Source organism: Tilletiaria anomala (genome assembly GCF_000711695.1).
Source record: "Tilletiaria anomala UBC 951 chromosome Unknown K437scaffold_25, whole genome shotgun sequence".
Classification (NCBI taxonomy): domain Eukaryota; kingdom Fungi; phylum Basidiomycota; class Exobasidiomycetes; order Georgefischeriales; family Tilletiariaceae; genus Tilletiaria; species Tilletiaria anomala.
Window position 1 is genome coordinate 92795 of NW_013546997.1, and position 18014 is coordinate 110808.

Genomic DNA, 18014 nt, shown 5'->3' on the forward strand with positions numbered 1-18014 from the left:
TCATTATACCCTAGAGTCAAAGCCGTGTGGTGCCCTGGCCTCGGACTGGGTTTCGCGCTACCCTTGTATGTGTGTAGGTGTGACGGCGGACTGCAGAGTGGAAGCAACCGGAAAGATGAGCGAGCGAGCGCTCTGTTGCGGCTTGTTGTGGCCGCCTGATCAGCTGCCGCTATACCGAACGAGTCTGCCCCTTAACTTGATCGGACAGACTCTCTCGCTATACCAGTGTGCGGCTCAGCTCAGCGAGCCTAATGTAAGTATTTACCTGCGTGGCTCAACTCGAGGCTGCACTCTGCAGGTGCTGCGCTCCTGTGCCTGCTTCTGCCACAGGAGTGTGGTGCAATAGACGTGTGCGGTGGAGACGAGAGCCTCTGGCCGACTGACGGGCTCACTCGTCCTTGCAAGCTCCAGGCGACTGTGTTTCTCTAGGCGATGACCAGCCTCACAGCCCCTCATCCGGCGCGCGCTCGCCTCATACTCTGAACTGCATGGCGCGGGAAGGATACTGCAGGGCACTGCACCTGTCTGCACCCCAAGAATCATCACTAACGCCAATGAGCCCGCTCAGTCTCATGTCTCGGACGGAGACGGACAGTGGTGCAGTGGCCGACAGGCAATCGTCAGACACAAGCTGTATGTATGATGTTGCAAGTCGAAAGTGGCCCTCACCCAACCATCTCCCCATATGATGGATGAGAAGCCAACGTCGTCACCGTCGCACACACGCACCTCCATCCAAGCATCCCTCCTCTTCGACGAATATACGCAGCGACGAATCCATCGACCTTGCTGAGCAAGAGACGCCCTAGATTCACTAACAACGCACCTGCCACGAAGGCTTTCCAACGCCGCCGCTTGACGGGTAGCCGATACGAGTGCAGACGGAGAGTTCCATCCTCCCTGTTCAACGTAGCCTTTTGGTCCACCTGCCACGGCCCAAACTCGACCAAGGATTCATTCCCGGCCATCCCTCTCACCCACAGGCCAATCAGATCATAGCCTTTCAGGCCTACTGGCTCGAGCAATCCGATACATCCACGGCGCACTGTTTCCAAGCGGTGCTCTCGCTGTTATCTAACGCTTGGGTTGGTTTAAATTGAGTGTTGGTGTGCGCGAAAGTGTTACCACCTGAGCGGACCGACAGTGTCCGCCGACGTTCAAGTGCAACATCTTAGGGGCAAACAAACCGGACACACTTTAAACTCTCATCGAGCCGCCACTATGCCGATTCCGATTCCCATCTGTACAGGTGGTAACGCCGGTGCGCAACGTGACGGCTCGCAGCACGGCGCCTCGAGACGCCGCAACGACAGCATCTCCAATATGAGCACATCCATCAGCAATAACGGGGGAATGTCCATGAGCATCGGAGCCGGTCCTGGCAGCTATGGCGCCGGCATGTGCCCCATGTCTTTCAGCAATTCGTACAGCAAGAGCCCCTTTGGCACCAGCTTTCGCTTTCTCTCCGGTGCCAGCAGTGGCTCGTACAAGGGCTCCACGCCCATGTCCTACGGCAAGGACGTCAACGAGTGAGCCGTTCGCATAGCATTCAGTCATGTTGTCTCATAGATTTCTGACAATCTTGCTCCCCGTCCTCCAGGATGATGGATTACTCGATTGCACAGTTCGCCACATCGACCTGGTCCGAGACTCAAGTCATCACCCCGTCATCGCTCTCCTCTAAGCTCGAGACCACATTCTGCCGCAACTTTACTTGTTGCGGACAAGAGTTAGATGACCTGCATGACCTGCTTCAGCACTATGAAGAGTGTCACGTCCGATTCGACGACACCGACGAGTTTGGCTCCAACACACCCCCGGGCATGGTCAACGATGACGGGAGCAGCGAAGACTCGAGCAACTCCAGCAGTCCGTCCAGTCCCAAGAGCATCGCACAGGCTGCGGCAGCCGCAGCTGCAACCAATGCAGCAGCCGGCAACAAGGCTGGCAACGGTACCCCGTCAGTCGGCATGCCCATCTCAAATCCGCTCTCAACGCCCGGCCTCTGTGCAGGCGCAGCAGCCAACTCGGCTGCTGGCAACAACAACAACAACCGGAAGCGCTCCTTCAACCAATTCTCTACCACCCCGTCTAATTCGTCCTCAGTGATGCACCAGTCGCTCCGACGGGCATTAATCGATGGAGGCATCGCTGGCGCTCGGCGGCAAGCGTCCCCCTACTCGACCCCTGGAGGGTCTATCCCCGGCACACCTGTCGGCGAACCGGACCTCGACGCACTGCTTGGCGGGCATGGGGGTGCAACTGCGGCCTTTTCGGCTCTATCACTGCGTAATAATAACTTTGAGGAGCATAATCTGCCGTCTTGTGCACCACCTAATCTTTTCTTCCCCGCCAACGGCGTCAGCGGAGCGACGACGACGGCGACAGCGAGCGGGACAGTGCCCAGCAGTAGCACCAACTCTCAGCCGCCGTCGAAGCGCGAGCGTCTCAACTCATCCAGTAGCGGCACGATGCCCAACCCGAACACGCTCAACCCGGACGGAACGCCCAAGTTCGACCCGAAGAACGTGATCATGTTGCCCGGCAACATTGAGAAACCGTACAAGTGCCCGGCACCCGGGTGCGACAAAGCGTATAAGCAGATGAACGGGCTTAAGTACCACCGATTACATGGCCACTGCAACCAGAACAACGTCCCCATCTTGCAGACTGCCACTGCCCAAGCGGCTCTGATCGCTGCGCAGCAGCAGCAAGCATCGAGTAGCAGCAGTCTGGCAGGTCAACCGGGTGGCGCGTCCGCTGCCAGCTCTCCCGTTGTCACAACGCCTGGCACGGCAACAACGCCGACTGGAGCGCCCAAGCCTGGCTTCTTTACTGCCGCTACCGTTGCCGCCGTTATGGCTACTACATCCGCAGCGCCAGGGATATCGACGCAGACTCGTGCGGCGGCGTCGACGACCCCTAACTCGACGGCTCCTAACTCGCCATATGCCGCTGTGGCTGCTGCCTTACCTGGCTCACCAGCCGGCAGCTCGGCGAGTATCAGCGCAGGAGCAGACCGACAGAGTACACCTGCGCCCGCGCCTGCCGCTTTGTCTTCTACATCATCGTCCTCGGTATCAGCGGGAAGTGTGTTGGCAGGCCAAGCAAGTGTCATGCGCGCCGGCAGCCAGAACAACAAACAGGTCCTCTACCTGTGCCAAGTGGGGACGTGCGGCAAGACGTACAAGAACCTCAACGGCCTGCGCTACCACTACTTGCACTCGGGCAGCCACGGCCTGCTCGGCCTGCAGGTCCTGCACGCCAACGGGGGCGGGAACAGCGCCAAAATGGGCAACGACGGTCGCGCGCTCGTCAGCACTGATACTCTCAAGCCGGAGGAGGTCGCGCGCGCGGCGCGCCTTGCAGCCGAGATGCAGGCCAAGAAGAGTTCCGTCACACAGAAGACTGTCGAGATGGTCCAAGCACAGGCGCTCGCAGGCGGCGGACCCGGCCACAACCACAAGCAGGCGCAGGACCTCGAAAAGGCGCTCGCAAGCGACGAGGCGCCTTAAGCAGGGCAGGCGGCAGAGCATCGCGTCACTGTGCATAGCCAACCACTCTCTAAAAAAGGAGAAAAACGGCTCTGTACAGCTATAGCTAGCATGCAGCTTGCTCTAGTACGGCCGCCACCCATGCTGCTCGCTTGCATTCGGACAAGCGAGCTGGTTGCCGAATATCCGATCCGACCCCGACATGTCCATCTACAGTCTCTCTCAGCACTTTTCCTCATTGCGCCCCCGACACAATGCATCTACGATACCAAAAGGGAGGCCATGCCGCGGCGACTGCCCTCGAGACATCTCACGCGGCCCACGGGCGTGGGGAGGAGCTGCCTGTTGCTCTCTCTCTCGCTTCTCTGCCCCGATATGTTTCCGCCTCCCACACTTTTGCGACACGCGCAGGCGCATTCTGGCGCTAAAAGCGCAATTTCCGGGTCTCCCAGCACGCAGACGCTCGCGTTTGGCGCCGGGCTCTGCTCTCGGAGCCTCCACACCGCTCGTGGCGTCCGTCCTTTCGTCACCATTTTGTTGATACGATACGACCCTCTGCTCATTTTTCCATTCTACCTTATTGTCGCCTGTCTCGACTCAGCCTAATTTCGTACCGTACCCGGTCTCTCTCTCTAATCGCCCACCTTCGCAACAGCAACTACCGTCCGATCTTCCTGTGCCTGCCTTTCTATATCTCCGGACAGGGCACCCAAGGCACAAGGACAGGATCAGAGAAGGGAGGTGCGTAAGCACATCATTCGATTCCCTCTCAGTCATCGATAGACACCAATTCAAGTTGCACTCGGCACACCCGTCGAGCGCTTGCTGGCGGACGATATAACGGGAGCAGCAACCATCTCTCCCCAGCAATTTTCGTGCATTTGTAGATTGACCGCACATCGTTTCTTTACAATTGATCCATTCAGCTCTTTTTGACTGTCTCTTGCGCGAGCCATTTGATCACATTGGCGTACCTCATACATCGCATAAACAACAATCGTGACAGGTCAGAATCCGGTGGAACATGCTCTTCACGGGCCATTCGCCGGTCTTCGCCAGTTGTAGGGCTCATACGCCCGCTTGCCATCCGAGGATGCCGTAGCAGAGGGCTGGCCATGCGCCGGCCCTGATGCCGCTGTCGCTGCTGTTGCGGCTGCGTCACGCGCCTTGGAATTGCTCGTGTCGACGCGCACGTACTCGGCGTCCGGCGTCGAGGAGCCGTCGCCAGGGATCTTTTGAACGCCCATGTATACCTCGCCGAGAATGCCTGCAGGTGCGCGGGCGTCGCATTGGAGACAACGATCAGCGGTTGGGAGATAGGGATCATCGTTCTGCCGCATCCCGGCTCACCCAATGCTTGCGCACGCAGGCGCTGTGTCTCCTTGTTCACGGAAGCGTCAAACAGCACGCGCTCTGACACTTCGCGGATGACGCTCTCCACCTCGAGCTTTGCGCCTTTGAAGAGCGCTCGCATGCTTGATGAAGATTCATGGAAGGGAAATGTCATGAGCCTGCCTGCAGGATCAAGGCAGCGCCATCACTCGCAGACGTACCCTTTCTCCGCAGCGGCTTCTTCCAGCTGCCTCTTCTTCTCCTCGGTGATACCTTGCTCTTCTGCCTTGGACAGCTCCTCGAATACCGTCTTGAGCTCTAGTGCGGCGCGGACGGTGCTGACAGTCTCGCGGATGACATGCACGCTACTCGCGGCGCCGTGGAACATGCCGCCCAGCGCGCCGAACATGCCGGTCGCTGCGAGGTAGTGCTTCGACTTGGCTGTGTACTGCGATCCGACTGCGTGCAAGAGTTCGACGCCATAGCTTTGAACAGAGAAGATGTACTGTGAGAAGGAAGGCACTAGCGATCGAGCGAGCCTGCACACTCACTTCTCATCTTTGAGCTCCTCGGCCTTCTCTTTTTCCATTCCGCGGAAACTATCCGTGATGGCTCGCTGGTGGTCGGGGTCATCGAGGCTTTTCATGGCCTCGGTATAGACGCTGAGCTTGGCGATGAGCGTCTCTGCGAGCTTGCTGACCCTCTCCTCCCTCTGCTTGGCCCTTGCTTCGGTCTGTTTTCGCTCCTTCTCCTCCTTTGCCGCTTTCTCCTCAGGCGAGAGCTCTGGCTTGCCTTTCGCCTTGCCATTGGAGACCGTGCCCGGAGCGTCTGCCCCGGTGCCATTCGCTTGCTTTTCGAGCTCCTCTGAGTCCTGCTGCAGCGCCTCTTTCATGTCTCGCCCAATGCTGATGGTGCCAATGATATCCTGGAATCGCTCTCCGCCAAAGAGACTACCAAACACCTCTTCGGGGTCGACGAAGCCATCTTCGGGCGTCAGACCTGGCGTCGAGGCGCCGAATTCGTTGCTACCGGGCAAAGGAACATCAGCCGCATACTAACCACAGAGGTGAATGCGACTGTCATGACTCACTACTTGTGCCGAAGCTCAGGATCTGATAGCACATGATACGCGGTGGCTAGCTGCTTGAACTTCTCCTCTCCCTCTGGGTCGTTCGGGTTCTTGTCTGGGTGCAGTTTGATCGCGAGCTTGCGGTACGCTTTCTTGATCTCCACGAGACTGGCTGACGCTGGCACGCCGAGACAGTCATAGCTGCATGACACAACACGGTCAGTCCCCCAATTATGGCCGGCCAGGGCCAAGGCGAGAAAGATGAGTGGTGCGCTCGTCGCTCAGCTCACTAAGTCATATCCAGCGGCCGCTCGTCTGTCCCTATCCTCCTCTTCCTCACCGGCTCACCGACCGTGCCGTTCTGCCCGCCGGCGCTAGTCGCGCCGGACCGCGCCTCCCTGACGAGCCTCGGCGCGCCAGGTGGCTCAAAGTTGCGCCTGCACTTGCAGCATGTCACGCTGAAGCTCGTCTGGTGCGGCTGCACGTTCGCGCGCAGTGTCTCGGGAGATGGAGGCAGGTACTCGATAGTCACGCGGCAGTCTGTGTACGGACACGGCGTGCTGCTGTATGGCTCCTTGATGCGCGAGGCGACGGTGTAGTTGAAGCTGCTACTGCTCCCTAATGATGGCGATGACGAGGACGACGGCCCGGCTGTGCTGGAGACCATGGCGGGCTGTGCGCCTTTCCGTGGTGCCGACGCAGCAGGTCTAAGATGGTCAGCGCGCTGGTGTACCAAGCTACAACTTTGGCACTGCACAGACAGACACTCCTTTCTCCCGGCTCCTGTGACAGTGGTCGATGCAGTTCTCTACTCGTTGGACAAAAGAAGTGCGTGGTCAGCACCGATTCATCGACGGCACATCGAAAAGGTGCAAGTTGAGAGGATTCTTTCTTTTGTTCCGCCAGCTTTTTATTACTTTAAGAAAGAAATACGGTTCGCGTCCTCTTTAGCTCTCGTGTCGACTGACAGCATGTTTGGCGGCTTCCAGCGCAATCAACACCCCAAGTGGCCTGTTTCCGGTGACCATGAGCTTGCCAAAACACGCGCCTATTTGAAGACAGACTCGGCTCGCTCACAAGTGGGCTGCAGCAATCGCATCGCCACCAAAGTGCGCAGTGCTGTTCCCAACGCTCATGCCGACCGACATTTGCTGCGGCAGCCTCCTCGTCCAAAGGGAGCGCATGCTCGCGAACGGACGTGTCAGTAATGAAAGGACTGTAAGCGTCAATAACACAATAGCATAGATGTCAATGACCTATCTCGCATAATGAAATACTTGGGTGTAATGCTAAATAATACAACATGTGACTTTATGAGACGGGCTGTGAAGTGATAACGGGTGTAGCAAGGCTACGACGCCGCTGACGCGGAAAGGGTTGCAGGCTTGCTCTGTGATGTCGATGAGTCGGTCGAGCTATCCTTCGTCCTGGTCGCCTTGACCTGCTCGAGGTAGGTGTTGGCGTCGTTCATCTTGTCAGCCTCTGCGTTCATGCGATCGAGCCAGCGCTGCAGCAGGCTAGCATTGTCGCGCTTGAGCTCGTCGTTGCGCAGCTCGATCTGGCTCAGCTCGAGACTGAGCGTATTGAGCTCGTCCTGCAGGATCTGGATTGTGCGATCCTTCTCGCCGAGCGCCTCCCGGGCGTCCTGCGCAGCGCGCTGCAGGCGCTCTTGCTCGCCGCGCAGTGCGCGCAGCTCGTCGTCGGACGCCTTGCCTACGTCCTGCCGTTCGCGCAGCGTCTCATTCAGTACGAGCAACCGCTGCGCGTTTTGCGACTGCGTCTTGTACAGCTCTGCTAGCTCGTCGCGCATGGAGGAGAGCTGCGCCTCTAGCGAACGGACATATGCTTCTTGCACGGCGTTGGGACCCACGCCCGTCGTTGCGGCCGGCGCGCTTGCGGTTCCGGCTGCCGAAGCAGACGAAGCGACAGCCGCAGGTGTGGGCGCAGATGCAGCTTGCAGCAGACTAGTGTTGCGTTCCTTGAGCATCGCAGCATGCCTTGCCAGTTTTTGATCTGAAAGCGACAAAAGCGAGTGCAAGAAACGTCAGTGGATTGCGCGCGACATGGTGTGCAGACGAGAGGGAAGATGCTGACATTGCTGTATCATGTCGTCGAATGCACGTTCATGGCGATCTCGCTCCTCCCAGCGTTTGCATATGGCGTCCTGCCAGGTGTTGAGCGTGATCGCGCCGCCATTATTGAAGGGCGAGCTTGCACCAGACGTACTGTAGGCGGACGCATACGTCACTGACGCTGTCGCTGTGCTGCCCGACATGGTTTTGGCGGATGAGGGAGGGCGCTACTACTGCTACTGTGGATGTCGATAGCGGCAATTATAGGTTGTTCCCATTATGCATTTGGCAATGAGGCGCAAGCGTCAGCATCGTGATCTCTCTGCATGTGTGGCTGACGGCAAGGAAACATGTTCGCTGCGTGGAAGGAATCAGGAGCCGATAAAGTATCCGCAACCACCGTCCCTGTCTGCTCACCGTACGGTAAAGTACGGGAGAGAGGGAGGGAAAGTGGAGCAATAGGTCCGCCTGTCGGTAGATATCATCACTTGTGCCATAGGAGGAGGGCAAGGGGGGCTCAGGGCCAATAACTCACCTCGACGACGGCAAGTCGGCGGCTGTCTCTCATCTGCCCATAACCCCAGCCGCACGCAAGTGCAGACGAAGAAGCGCCTGCGCTTCCCATTCGAGGGGCTCCTCGACCTGCTTTGTTTGGAAGAGAGTTAGCTGGCTGCTGGAGTAGGAGGTGCCATGCAGCTGGATCTATGTCGGTGGGGGGTAGAGAGCAAGGAGGAGAGCATGAAGAAACCTGTGAGGGAAGGGAAAGGAAGAGAAGTGAAGAGAAGAGAAGAGCGCAGTATATCATAGTAGGGTTGCTGCACTCGTGCCTGCAACTTCAATCCCGGGTTCCGCTGTTGCACCGCCCCGGTCCTGCCCGACCTCCCGGCAGTTCGTGAGTGTAATATTGAAGTACAGTCACAGCAACAAAACAGTCTCACACCGCGTCGCAGGTGGACGAGCAAGCTGCTGGCTGATGCGAATTCCGCCTCTGCGGAGAAGGCATCGTTACATAGCAACAATACCTAGTCAACCATACTAGACAGGTGGACAACGGAGTTCGTTCATTGTCGTTGGTCATCGGTACAGTCGTAGGCATCGTCGTAGTCGTCGTTGTCGTTGGTGCTGTTGGGTCAGCCCACTGCTTTTTACACTTGGCTCGGACTGACGGACGCACTGGTTGATTATTGTGTGCAGCAGCCTTCCCTGTTCTCGCCTTCGGGTCACAGCGGTCCGTTACACCACCACCATCAACTCGCTCGCACAGCGCACCGCTACCCAAGAAAACCCCCACTGCACTGCGTCGCTGCTGATCCACAAGCCCACAGGCCACCATGGCGTCTCTTCTTCCCAGCTTCCTGCGGCCGCAACCGGTCGAATGCGAGGCATCCACCTCCGGATCCTCACACAGCACCGTCTCGCAACATCAGCAACAACAACAACAGCAAGCAACGTTGGCGCAGCAGCAATTTCACCCCATCCCGCATCTCCCCGGCGAAGGCCGCTTCCTCGTCACCGCCAAGGTCTACTCGCGGCCGAATGCGGACCCGGCGTTCCAGCGCCATCTCCAGCAGTTCCGCCGTGAAGTCGAGTTCAGCTCGCCCGGCCTACTCTCGTATACGACCAGCGTCGTGCGCGGCAAGAACGGCGATGAGGAAAATCTCGTCTGCCACGAGCTATTCATCAGCGATGACCTTGAACGGCACGAAGGCGGCCGTCTGGCGCCGCAGGCCGAGGACGATGAAGAGGAAGAAGACGAGGACGAAGAGGCAGAGGCAGAGCTAGGCGGGGATCGCTCGACGATCGTAAAAGCCCTGCCGGATGCTGGGAAAGCAGCCGTGGACAAGCTCGCGTCCGCGACGCAAGCTGCACAGGATAAGGCCGCTGAAACGGCCGCCGCTGTCGGCGCCACCTCGAAAGAGCAAGCGGCCGAAGCGGGGAGGACGAAAAAGAAGGGAAAGAAGGCGTCCTTCGTACAAGACCTGGCGCACTCGGCGTATAACTTTGGCCTCGGCGGCATCGCCGGTTCGATCGGCGCGACGCTTGTCTACCCGATTGACCTAGTCAAGACGCGCATGCAGAACCAGCGCAGCGCGGTCGTCGGCGAGCCACTAATGTACAAGAATTCTATCGACTGTGTGCGCAAGGTATTCGCTAACGAGGGCTTCATCGGCTTCTACCGCGGCCTCGGCCCGCAGCTGATCGGAGTCGCACCGGAGAAGGCGATCAAGCTGACCGTCAACGACCTGTTGCGCGCAAAGGCGCGCGACCCGCAGACCGGCGCCATCTCGCTCCCCTGGGAGCTCCTCGCTGGCGGCGCTGCCGGCGGTTGCCAGGTCGTCTTCACCAATCCGCTTGAGATCGTCAAGATCCGCCTGCAAGTCGCCGGCGAGCTCGCCAGGCAGGAGGGTGGCGACAAGGTCGCGCGCGGAGCCATCCACATCGTCCGGCAGCTCGGCCTCGTCGGACTGTATAAAGGCGCTTGCGCCTGCCTGCTGCGCGACATTCCGTTCAGCGCGATTTACTTTCCCGCGTATGCCCACCTCAAGAAGGACACCTTCCACGAGGGTAAGAACGGCAAGAAACTCGGCTTTGGAGAGATGCTCGCCAGCGCCGCCATCGCCGGCATGCCCGCTGCCTTCCTCACTACCCCCGCCGACGTCATCAAGACGCGCCTGCAGGTCGAGGCGCGCAAGGGCCAGTCGACGTACAAAGGCATCACCGACTGCTTCCGCCAGATCATGGCGCAGGAGGGCCCACGTGCGTTCTTCAAGGGCAGCATGGCGCGCGTGTTGCGCAGTTCGCCTCAGTTTGGCGCAACGCTCGTCGCGTACGAGTACCTGCAGAAGTTCCTCCCGTATCCGTTCGACTCGAGCCAGCACAAAATCGCTCCGCACAATACCCGACCATGGGAGGACCCTGCGCGGGAACATGCCAGGCGCGCGATCCGCCTGCTCCTCGTGAGTTCCAATTGATTCTCTTTCCCCGCCTTTTTCAACCGTTGGCCTGGTAACTCACGCCCTTATGTACACATCTGCACAGGAAATGCATGAAGACTTTGGATCAAAGTCGGCACCCAAGGGCTTCAAGGAGCCCGCTTCAAATTGATAGAGCGCGGCTACTGCCACCAATACATACATTCTCTGCAGCCTTTCCATCTACACCGCACTCTGTCAGTTGACGACAAGCCATCGGAAGGACTGCCCAGCTAAGAGGGCATCTGGGAAAGAGGGCAAAATAGAGCGTAGAAACCAACCACGTATATAGCTATGTCCCTGCCACCGAGTCGATCGCTGCGAACACTCTGCGAAAACTGTTGCTCTCACATCCGTCCCGCTGCTGGGCGAAAGCCAAAGCGGGCGTCCTCTACATTCCATAGACTTTACAATGGCAAAAGTGTCAGAAACATGCAGGCGAAGCGGAACGTCCGCCGTGCCCTTTCGCTCAAGGTGTCCATGCTCTGCCTTCTGAATCGCCGCCTGTGGCCTGGAGATAATGTGTAAGCCGTTATGGGTTGCTCCTTGTCTAGGGATAAAAAGAGTACAGCAAGTATACCTTTTGGTGCGTCTGCGAGTTCGCGCACGCTCGCTGTGCGTGCGTACTTAGCTGTGCGTATGATTGTGTATATGTGATGCTAGTGTCAAAAGGAGTGGATGGACCAGGTGAACATGAAGCAATCATGCTTCTTATCTGTCTGGGTTGTTTAAAAAGAAGAGTTGCTGCTGTGGTTATGCTGTTGAACTGCAGTATGCAGAGGTCGAAGGGCTGTTTTGATAATGCTGTTCATCAAAGCTGCAACGGTAGGGACAGAAAGATATTGTTATTTCCCTCATTTGCTACCTCACCAATGCATTACTTGACTGCTCACCTTGGCATCCTCCAAAATCCGTTTTGCTAACATCTGATACTGCCAGGGATTGCCAGAAACCCTTCTGAACTGCAAGCCATTGACGCCAAGCAAGAGGGGCACTTTGACGACAAACACTTCGAAGCGCACCGCGAGGTCATGAACTGCATTCGGGCTCATCGTCTTCGACCGAGGTGCGTTCGCCGCTGCATCCTCCTGGTTGCTCTCGGCGATGACAAGTGTGCCAGGGCTCGTGCGAAGGCCCAGGCCGCTCGAATCGCCATCCATGGCGCCAGCCAACGAGTTGGTCCGACTCCGGATGGAGCTGTCGTCCGCATTGGTGAGCGAGCTCTTGCTCTCAGAGACTTCCTTCAGCTTCTGTTTGGCCGAGGTGAAGGAGAGCTTGCTGCCTTTCCTTCGAGGACGCTGCGGCGATGCAGTATCTGCAGAAAATGCTTCCGTCTCACCCATATCTGCCTCCCCACCCAAACGCACGTTGCCTTGACCCGTCGCAGCGGCAATCGTACCGCCCGAAAAGTCGAGCGAAGGCAAATGAACGCACTCATAGCCACCCTTAATCTCGCGGTACTGCACGCCGAGGCGATCAAGCACCTGCACGAGTGTCTGATGAATGACGGCGCGCGGCTTGGTGCTGGTCGTCTGCACACTGAAGAGACCTTTAAGGAAAACAGGCTTGGAGGCAGTCTGCTCCTTGCTGCCCTTGGTAATTGTCTCCCTCCTCGAGCTGGAAGGCAACACAGCCGCCTGCGCAGGGTTGTTGGGACCCTGCCACCCACCCGCTTCTCCAGGATTTGCGATGGGGAACTGCTGCTGGTTAATCTTCAGGCCGAGCAGGGTGCTTTGCCGGCGCTTCGGCGACATGGTCAGACCGGACGAGCGGCCAAGTGAGGTGGTGCCCGTTGGCGTCTCCTTTCGCGTCAAGCTCGACGAGTCCCTTGGATGAGGCGACAGCGGCTTTGTCATGATGGCGTTGATGTCTTCTGCCGAGTCTGGCTCAGCATACGTCTTTTGTCCTCCGCCCTGATCTGCATTCTCTCCATCTCTGCGTTCTGCGACGCCGCTGAGGCCACTGCCAAACGTGCTCGCCCGCCGACTCGGAGCGGACATGCCCCCGGTGCTCATGCGCTGCAAGCGCCGCTTGTCCCTTGCGTCGGCATCAATTGGCGTGGAGGGAGAGCGACTCATCAGGGAGCCGAAACGACGCGCAAGCGTTCCCAGCGCCGGCGTCGGTGACGCATGGTCCGGCCCCGGCGAAGCGGCGGCGGAGTGGGGATTTGTCGGACTGGCGACGCTGATGCTCTGCTGCTGTGCCGCAGACGACGGTGCGATCGACGAGGTCGTCTTCAAGTCGACGATGGTTGACATGGGTCGCTTCATGCTCAAGCTCATGCTACGCTTGTGATTGCTGTCAAATGTAGACGCGCTGACCTTGGTCGGTGACATGAGCGTTGACTCTGGCCGCTTCCCCGCACTGCCGCCCATGAATGTCGCGCCGCGCAGCGCCTCCTCCATCTCATCGCCAGTAGCGCGAGCACGCGGCGGGCCTGCCATGTTCGGCAGTGGCTGCGACTTTTCTCGCGAGTCGAACACCGGCGTCGGGGACGACGGCACCGAGGCAGCGGTGCCGGCTGCTCTGGGCGGCGCCATGAGCCCTGGCTTGGCTTTCGGCTCAATGGCGCGCGAAGACGCATGCGACGTTTCGGGTACCTTGACTTCTTCCTGCGGAATGTCCGCTGCTGTGGGCATCGAGGAGCCTCCGGCTGCCTGTCCGCCCGTGCTTGCTAGGTTCTGGTTGATCAGCGAGATGTTGGATGACGCGAAGAACGAGTGGCCATACAGCTTCTCGCGCTCCATCTTCTCCTTCACGAGGTAGTAGATAGAGAACAGCGGGTGGTATGCCGCTGTCGGGTCGAGCAACTGTACGCTGGCGCTGGTTGTCGATTTGGAGGAGCCATTGGGCGTGAAGGTCGCATCATCTTTGCCGCCAAAGAGCGAATTGGCCTTCTTGCGGTAAAAGTCGATGCCGGAAAAGCGCTTGGTAGCGGACTTGGACTTGTCGGTTGTGACGCTGTTGCGCGTCGACTGCCGCCCGATCGCAAACGTCGCGTCGCCGCCTGCGCCCATGTACGAGCTGACGGGCGCCGCGACGCCATGCTTGGCGTCCCAAGCAGCCAGGGTCTGCTGGTACAGCTCGGACGTGAGGATGTCGGTCATGTGCCTCTCGATGTCTTCCGGCGCGCCAAACTCGAACCCGGTCATGCCTTTGATCACATCCACATCCAACTGGCCGGCGCGCAGCGGCGTGCGCTGGGGCATATGCATGTCTGGCGGGCCATCGTAACCCTTGACCATCCACGGGTGCGACATCAGCTCCGTCAAGCTTGCGCGCTGTTGAGGATTGGTGACGAGCATACGCGAGAGGATGTGCTTGCATTCTGACGCACAACCAGTCCAAAGCAAGCTTCGTTAGAACACGCTCTCAAATAGCGGAACGAGAGAGAGAGAGAAAGAAGAAAATAACTCATCGTAGCAAACGCACCTCCGCTCAGCCAGACCGGGTATTCGACCTGGCCTCGCTTGATCTTGGCATGCAGCGCTGGCATGCTCTGGTCATCAAACGGGACCTTGCCACAAACGAGCACGTATAGCACGATACCGAAGCTCCACACGTCCACCTCTGGGCCCGTGTACACTTTCGCATTGAGCAGCTCGGGCGCCGCAAAGTAGAGCGAGCCGCAAAAGGTGCTGAGATGCGAGTGGGGAGAGTAGAGGTTCGACAGGCCAAAGTCGATGATTTTGATGTTGCCTGTCTTGGAGATAAGGATGTTTTCAATTTTGAGATCTGGAAAAAGGGGGAAGTCGTTAGCACACGGAACGTTGTGCTGAGAGAGAGACAAGAGCCGGGCTTAGCTGACCTCTGTGAATGACGCTGTTCCGGTGACAGTACTCGAGCGCGCTGGCGATCTGCCTGGCGAACTTGCGCGCCGCGCGCTCGCGCAGGCGGCCGTGCGAGATGATGTAGTCGAGCATCTGGCCGCCGTTGACGTACTCAAAAACCATGTAGTAGTGGTTCGGGTGAATGATCATCTCGCGCATGCCGCACACGTACGGATGGTGCAGCAGTAGCTGTAGGCTGCCTTCGCGGATCGTCCGAATCTCCTTTGACTGGTCCTTGGCATACGCTTTCTGCAGGTACGACGGGCTCGGCTGGATCGGCTTGTCGTTTGTACTCGTCCCGTGGTCTCCAGCGCTGCCACCACCGCCAACAGCAACAGCAGTAGCACTGATGCCACCCCCTTGCCCCACTGTGCTTGCACCGACACCAGACCCAGACGTAGAAGCCCCCGCTTGCTGTAGCTGCTGCTGCTGCTTCGCCTGTTGCTGCTGCTGCTTGAGCGCGGCCTTCTGCGCGGCATGGTGCGCGGCCGCGACGGAGGTGTGTCGCGGAATGATCTTGATGGCCACCTTTTCGCCGTTGCCCATCTTGACGCCGAGCTTAACCTTGCCCATGCTGCCAGCGCCAAGCGTCTTGCCGAGCACATAGTCGCCGAGCGTGCGGCGCGAGCGCCGCTCGCGGTCATCCTTTCCGCGCTCGCGGTCCGTCTTGCTGCTCGCAATCGAGCGGTTGTCGACGGGCGTAACAGAGCCGCAGATCGCCGCATTGCCCGCTCCCGCGGCAGAGATGGTACCGGTGCGCTCGACACTGATGCTGTGCCGCAGTTGCTGGCGCTGCGCGGCTTCATGCCGCGCCGAGCGGGTCTCCAGCACGCTAGCCGGGCGTACCATGTCGACGCTCGCGCCGCCCGGCCGCCGCGAGGGCGGCGGCGTCTGGAATGCACTGGCCGGAGAGGCGGCCGGGCTGGACATGCCATTCGCACCAACAAAGGGGGGCAGAGCCCCATGTTGCTGGTGCTGGTTAGTGGTTGCCAACGGCAAGGGTGCCACAGGTGGAGGGGGAATTGCAATCGCGGGAGCAGGTGCGGCGGCGCTGCCGTTGTATGCCTGTTTGCGCAAAGCGTAGCCACGCCGGATATCGTCGATGCTCGAGCGGTTGCTCTCAGCGAGCACGCGCGCGGGATCAGCGTCCGGCGGTGACATGGACATCTGGGATATCTCGAGGCGTGCCGACGCCGGCGGGCTCTGTAGCAGGAAGGAGCCGTTGCTGCCGCTCGAGAGCATCGAGGGTGGCACCGGCGGCGTGGGCCTCTCGATGGACGCCTTGCCGTTCGCTGCACCCGGTGTGCTTCCGACGGCGAGCGGCTGAGGGATGTGCTGTGGTGGGATGCAGATCGGATCGAGGGCTGCACTCGCAGAGATGGATGCCGCGTGGGATGGATGCTGCTGTTGTTGTTGCTGCTGCTGCTGGGAGTGGGGTTGGGAGTGGTGGTAGTGGTGGTGGTGGTGGTGGTGGTGGTGACCCGACACGCCATTGGTGAGTGGAAGACTGTCCTGCTCACGATCACTATGCAGCATGCTGCCTGCAGGTAAGCCAGGCAGCGGCTTGAGCAGGCCGACGGGTGACCCGGGCCCTGCTGCCGCCCCCGCTGTTGCTGCTAACGACAAGCCGCCGTTGCGATGCTTGCCGCCTATTATGCTGCTACCGCTACTGCTGCTACCAGCTCCGCTGCCGGCACCAGCGATGGCTACTCCACCAGTGCCAAAGACGTCCATGTCCGCGGGTAGGTACTGACTGAAGCGCGCCGAGTTCCTCGAGCTCCTCGCAGCTTCCCGCGCCGACGTCGTAGCCTCGCCCGCTGGTAACCCTGCGCCAGTGTGGCCTGCAGAGGTGGATGGGGTGAGGAAGCGCAAGGAGTGATCGCCCATGTCATCGTTCGCGCCGGCAGCATCAACGCTCGAGACGGATGATGTCGATAGCAGCAGCCCTGCGACTGCTGCTGTCGTTGATGAGCCGTTGGCCGAGCTCAGGGCTGAAGACGAGAGATCTGTAGCTCGGCGAAAGGAGGAGCCGCTCATCTGTTCGTCCTCAGGCACGCTGGCGAGCTCGTGTGCAGCGGCTGCAGCCGCAGCTGCGACTATGGATGGGGCGAGCGCAGTGCCATCCGGCCCTGTCCGTGCTCCATAACCTGTTGCTGCTGCCGTAAGTGGGGATGATGCATTAGTTGCGGCCATGAGCTGCGCGGCGGCCAAGGTAGACGAAGGGCCATGGAAGTCGCCTTTGTCGAGAATCTCCATGGCGTCGGTCGAGCCAGGCATGGCACTGCCGGCGAAGGTGACCATGGTGGTGGGCTACAGGCAGGTATTGATGGGGCCTCGTACTTACCGACGAGTACCCTTTTCAGCCAGCTCCTGCCTTTCGCGGTGAGCGTGGGTCTGCTGCTGCCGACCTGTCTGCGCCTTGATGCCTTTCTCGAGGGTACCGAGGTGTCTGTCGGTGTGGAGGCAAATGTGGATATGTATGAATGAATGAATGTATGTATGTACGCGTATCTGGCTGAGCATCGCAAGGAAGCTTGCTAGCTGCCAGCCTGCCCACGCACTCGACTCTCCACCTACGCACGCTCCTCGTCTGAGGTGGCCTAATTCGCTTTCTCTCTGAATGTGTATTTTATGCTGCTGCTGGCCTGCTTCGAGAGAAGAGCCTGGCCTTGCGCCATAACCGGGATGAGAAAGCGGGTGTGAGTCGAGTGGTCTGTATGTGGTGATGTGGTGGGATGGGCGAGAGCGTGCGCTGTGTGCGCTGTGTCCTTGCTGAGTGAGTAGCGCTGACTGTCATGTGTGACTGCGGCTGCGGGCTTCTCGCTCTGTCCCTCACACATTAACACTGCACTGCACCCCACAACCACAACCACAGGCAAACATTCAGTTCTTCCAACGCGGCACGCCTTGCACACCTGGAGTGTTACAGGAAAGCTCGCAACCAGACCAGTGTCACCAAATGGAAGTGCATTCTTTTTCAATTAACTATTCACAGCATGCGTATGTCCTGCAAGGTTGTGATGAAACAAGGGTAGTTCGAGTCGAGGGTGGGTGGGATACACACCCTTCGGGCCGCGCGCACTGTACAGCAATGGGGCAGACGGGGCAAGTCGCGTACGCCCATCCTCCGAGTCTCCGGGTCGGCACCGCTGTGGATCTGTAGCCTGCAGCCTACAGGCGAGATTGGAGTGTATCACCAGCCAATGGTGAACCCAACGCGCTAGAAGAAAGGAGTCTGTGTCATT

The 18014-nt window shown here is 59.1% G+C and overlaps 5 protein-coding genes across 5 annotated transcripts; 2 read left to right on the forward strand and 3 right to left on the reverse strand.

Annotated features, from left to right (window-relative positions):
* Positions 1–1221: 1221 nt before the first annotated feature.
* On the forward strand, positions 1222–3515 carry K437DRAFT_262259 (uncharacterized protein; the record flags this gene model as incomplete). The annotated part of the gene is made up of 2 exons (XM_013388661.1): positions 1222–1529; positions 1601–3515. The coding sequence occupies 2 exons, from the start codon at positions 1222–1224 to the stop codon at positions 3513–3515; spliced, it is 2223 nt and encodes a 740-aa protein (XP_013244115.1).
* An 841-nt stretch (positions 3516–4356) lies between these two features.
* K437DRAFT_255569 (DnaJ-domain-containing protein) lies at positions 4357–6704 on the reverse strand. Its single transcript, XM_013388662.1, has 6 exons — positions 6186–6704; positions 5917–6096; positions 5378–5851; positions 5048–5311; positions 4845–4969; positions 4357–4761 (listed from the first exon to the last, which is right to left on the reverse strand). Exons 1-6 carry the CDS (start codon positions 6560–6562, stop codon positions 4526–4528), a joined length of 1656 nt encoding a protein of 551 aa, XP_013244116.1. The 5' UTR covers positions 6563–6704; the 3' UTR covers positions 4357–4525.
* A 451-nt stretch (positions 6705–7155) lies between these two features.
* On the reverse strand, positions 7156–8495 carry K437DRAFT_255571 (ATG16-domain-containing protein). Its single transcript, XM_013388663.1, has 2 exons — positions 7990–8495; positions 7156–7908 (listed from the first exon to the last, which is right to left on the reverse strand). The coding sequence occupies exons 1-2, from the start codon at positions 8168–8170 to the stop codon at positions 7247–7249; spliced, it is 843 nt and encodes a 280-aa protein (XP_013244117.1). The 5' UTR covers positions 8171–8495; the 3' UTR covers positions 7156–7246.
* A 548-nt stretch (positions 8496–9043) lies between these two features.
* On the forward strand, positions 9044–11365 carry K437DRAFT_293906 (mitochondrial carrier). The gene is made up of 2 exons (XM_013388664.1): positions 9044–10924; positions 11007–11365. The coding sequence occupies exons 1-2, from the start codon at positions 9299–9301 to the stop codon at positions 11070–11072; spliced, it is 1692 nt and encodes a 563-aa protein (XP_013244118.1). The 5' UTR covers positions 9044–9298; the 3' UTR covers positions 11073–11365.
* On the reverse strand, positions 11285–17443 carry K437DRAFT_255573 (Pkinase-domain-containing protein). The gene is made up of 5 exons (XM_013388665.1): positions 14748–17443; positions 14372–14674; positions 11833–14267; positions 11520–11756; positions 11285–11450 (listed from the first exon to the last, which is right to left on the reverse strand). The coding sequence occupies exons 1-4, from the start codon at positions 17068–17070 to the stop codon at positions 11751–11753; spliced, it is 5067 nt and encodes a 1688-aa protein (XP_013244119.1). The 5' UTR covers positions 17071–17443; the 3' UTR covers positions 11285–11450; positions 11520–11750.
* Between the last annotated feature and the right edge of the window lie 571 nt (positions 17444–18014).

Excerpts from the sequence above, each read along its gene's own strand:
- K437DRAFT_293906 (XM_013388664.1), top strand. The coding sequence starts at position 9,299 with ATGGCGTCTCTTCTTCCCAGCTTCCTGCGGCCGCAACCGGTCGAATGC. Across the intron at positions 10,925-11,006 it reads GCGCGATCCGCCTGCTCCTC|GAAATGCATGAAGACTTTGG; the intron begins GTGAGTTCCAAT and ends ACATCTGCACAG.
- K437DRAFT_255569 (XM_013388662.1), bottom strand. The coding sequence starts at position 6,562 with ATGGTCTCCAGCACAGCCGGGCCGTCGTCCTCGTCATCGCCATCATTA. Across the intron at positions 5,852-5,916 it reads CCTGAGCTTCGGCACAAGTA|CAACGAATTCGGCGCCTCGA; the intron begins GTGAGTCATGAC and ends TTTGCCCGGTAG. Across the intron at positions 5,312-5,377 it reads GAGGAGCTCAAAGATGAGAA|CTATGGCGTCGAACTCTTGC; the intron begins GTGAGTGTGCAG and ends CTCTGTTCAAAG.
- K437DRAFT_255573 (XM_013388665.1), bottom strand. The coding sequence starts at position 17,070 with ATGGTCACCTTCGCCGGCAGTGCCATGCCTGGCTCGACCGACGCCATG. Across the intron at positions 14,675-14,747 it reads GAACAGCGTCATTCACAGAG|ATCTCAAAATTGAAAACATC; the intron begins GTCAGCTAAGCC and ends CCCTTTTTCCAG. Across the intron at positions 14,268-14,371 it reads CCCGGTCTGGCTGAGCGGAG|AATGCAAGCACATCCTCTCG; the intron begins GTGCGTTTGCTA and ends GTTGTGCGTCAG.
- K437DRAFT_255571 (XM_013388663.1), bottom strand. The coding sequence starts at position 8,170 with ATGTCGGGCAGCACAGCGACAGCGTCAGTGACGTATGCGTCCGCCTAC. Across the intron at positions 7,909-7,989 it reads CGACGACATGATACAGCAAT|ATCAAAAACTGGCAAGGCAT; the intron begins GTCAGCATCTTC and ends TGTCGCTTTCAG.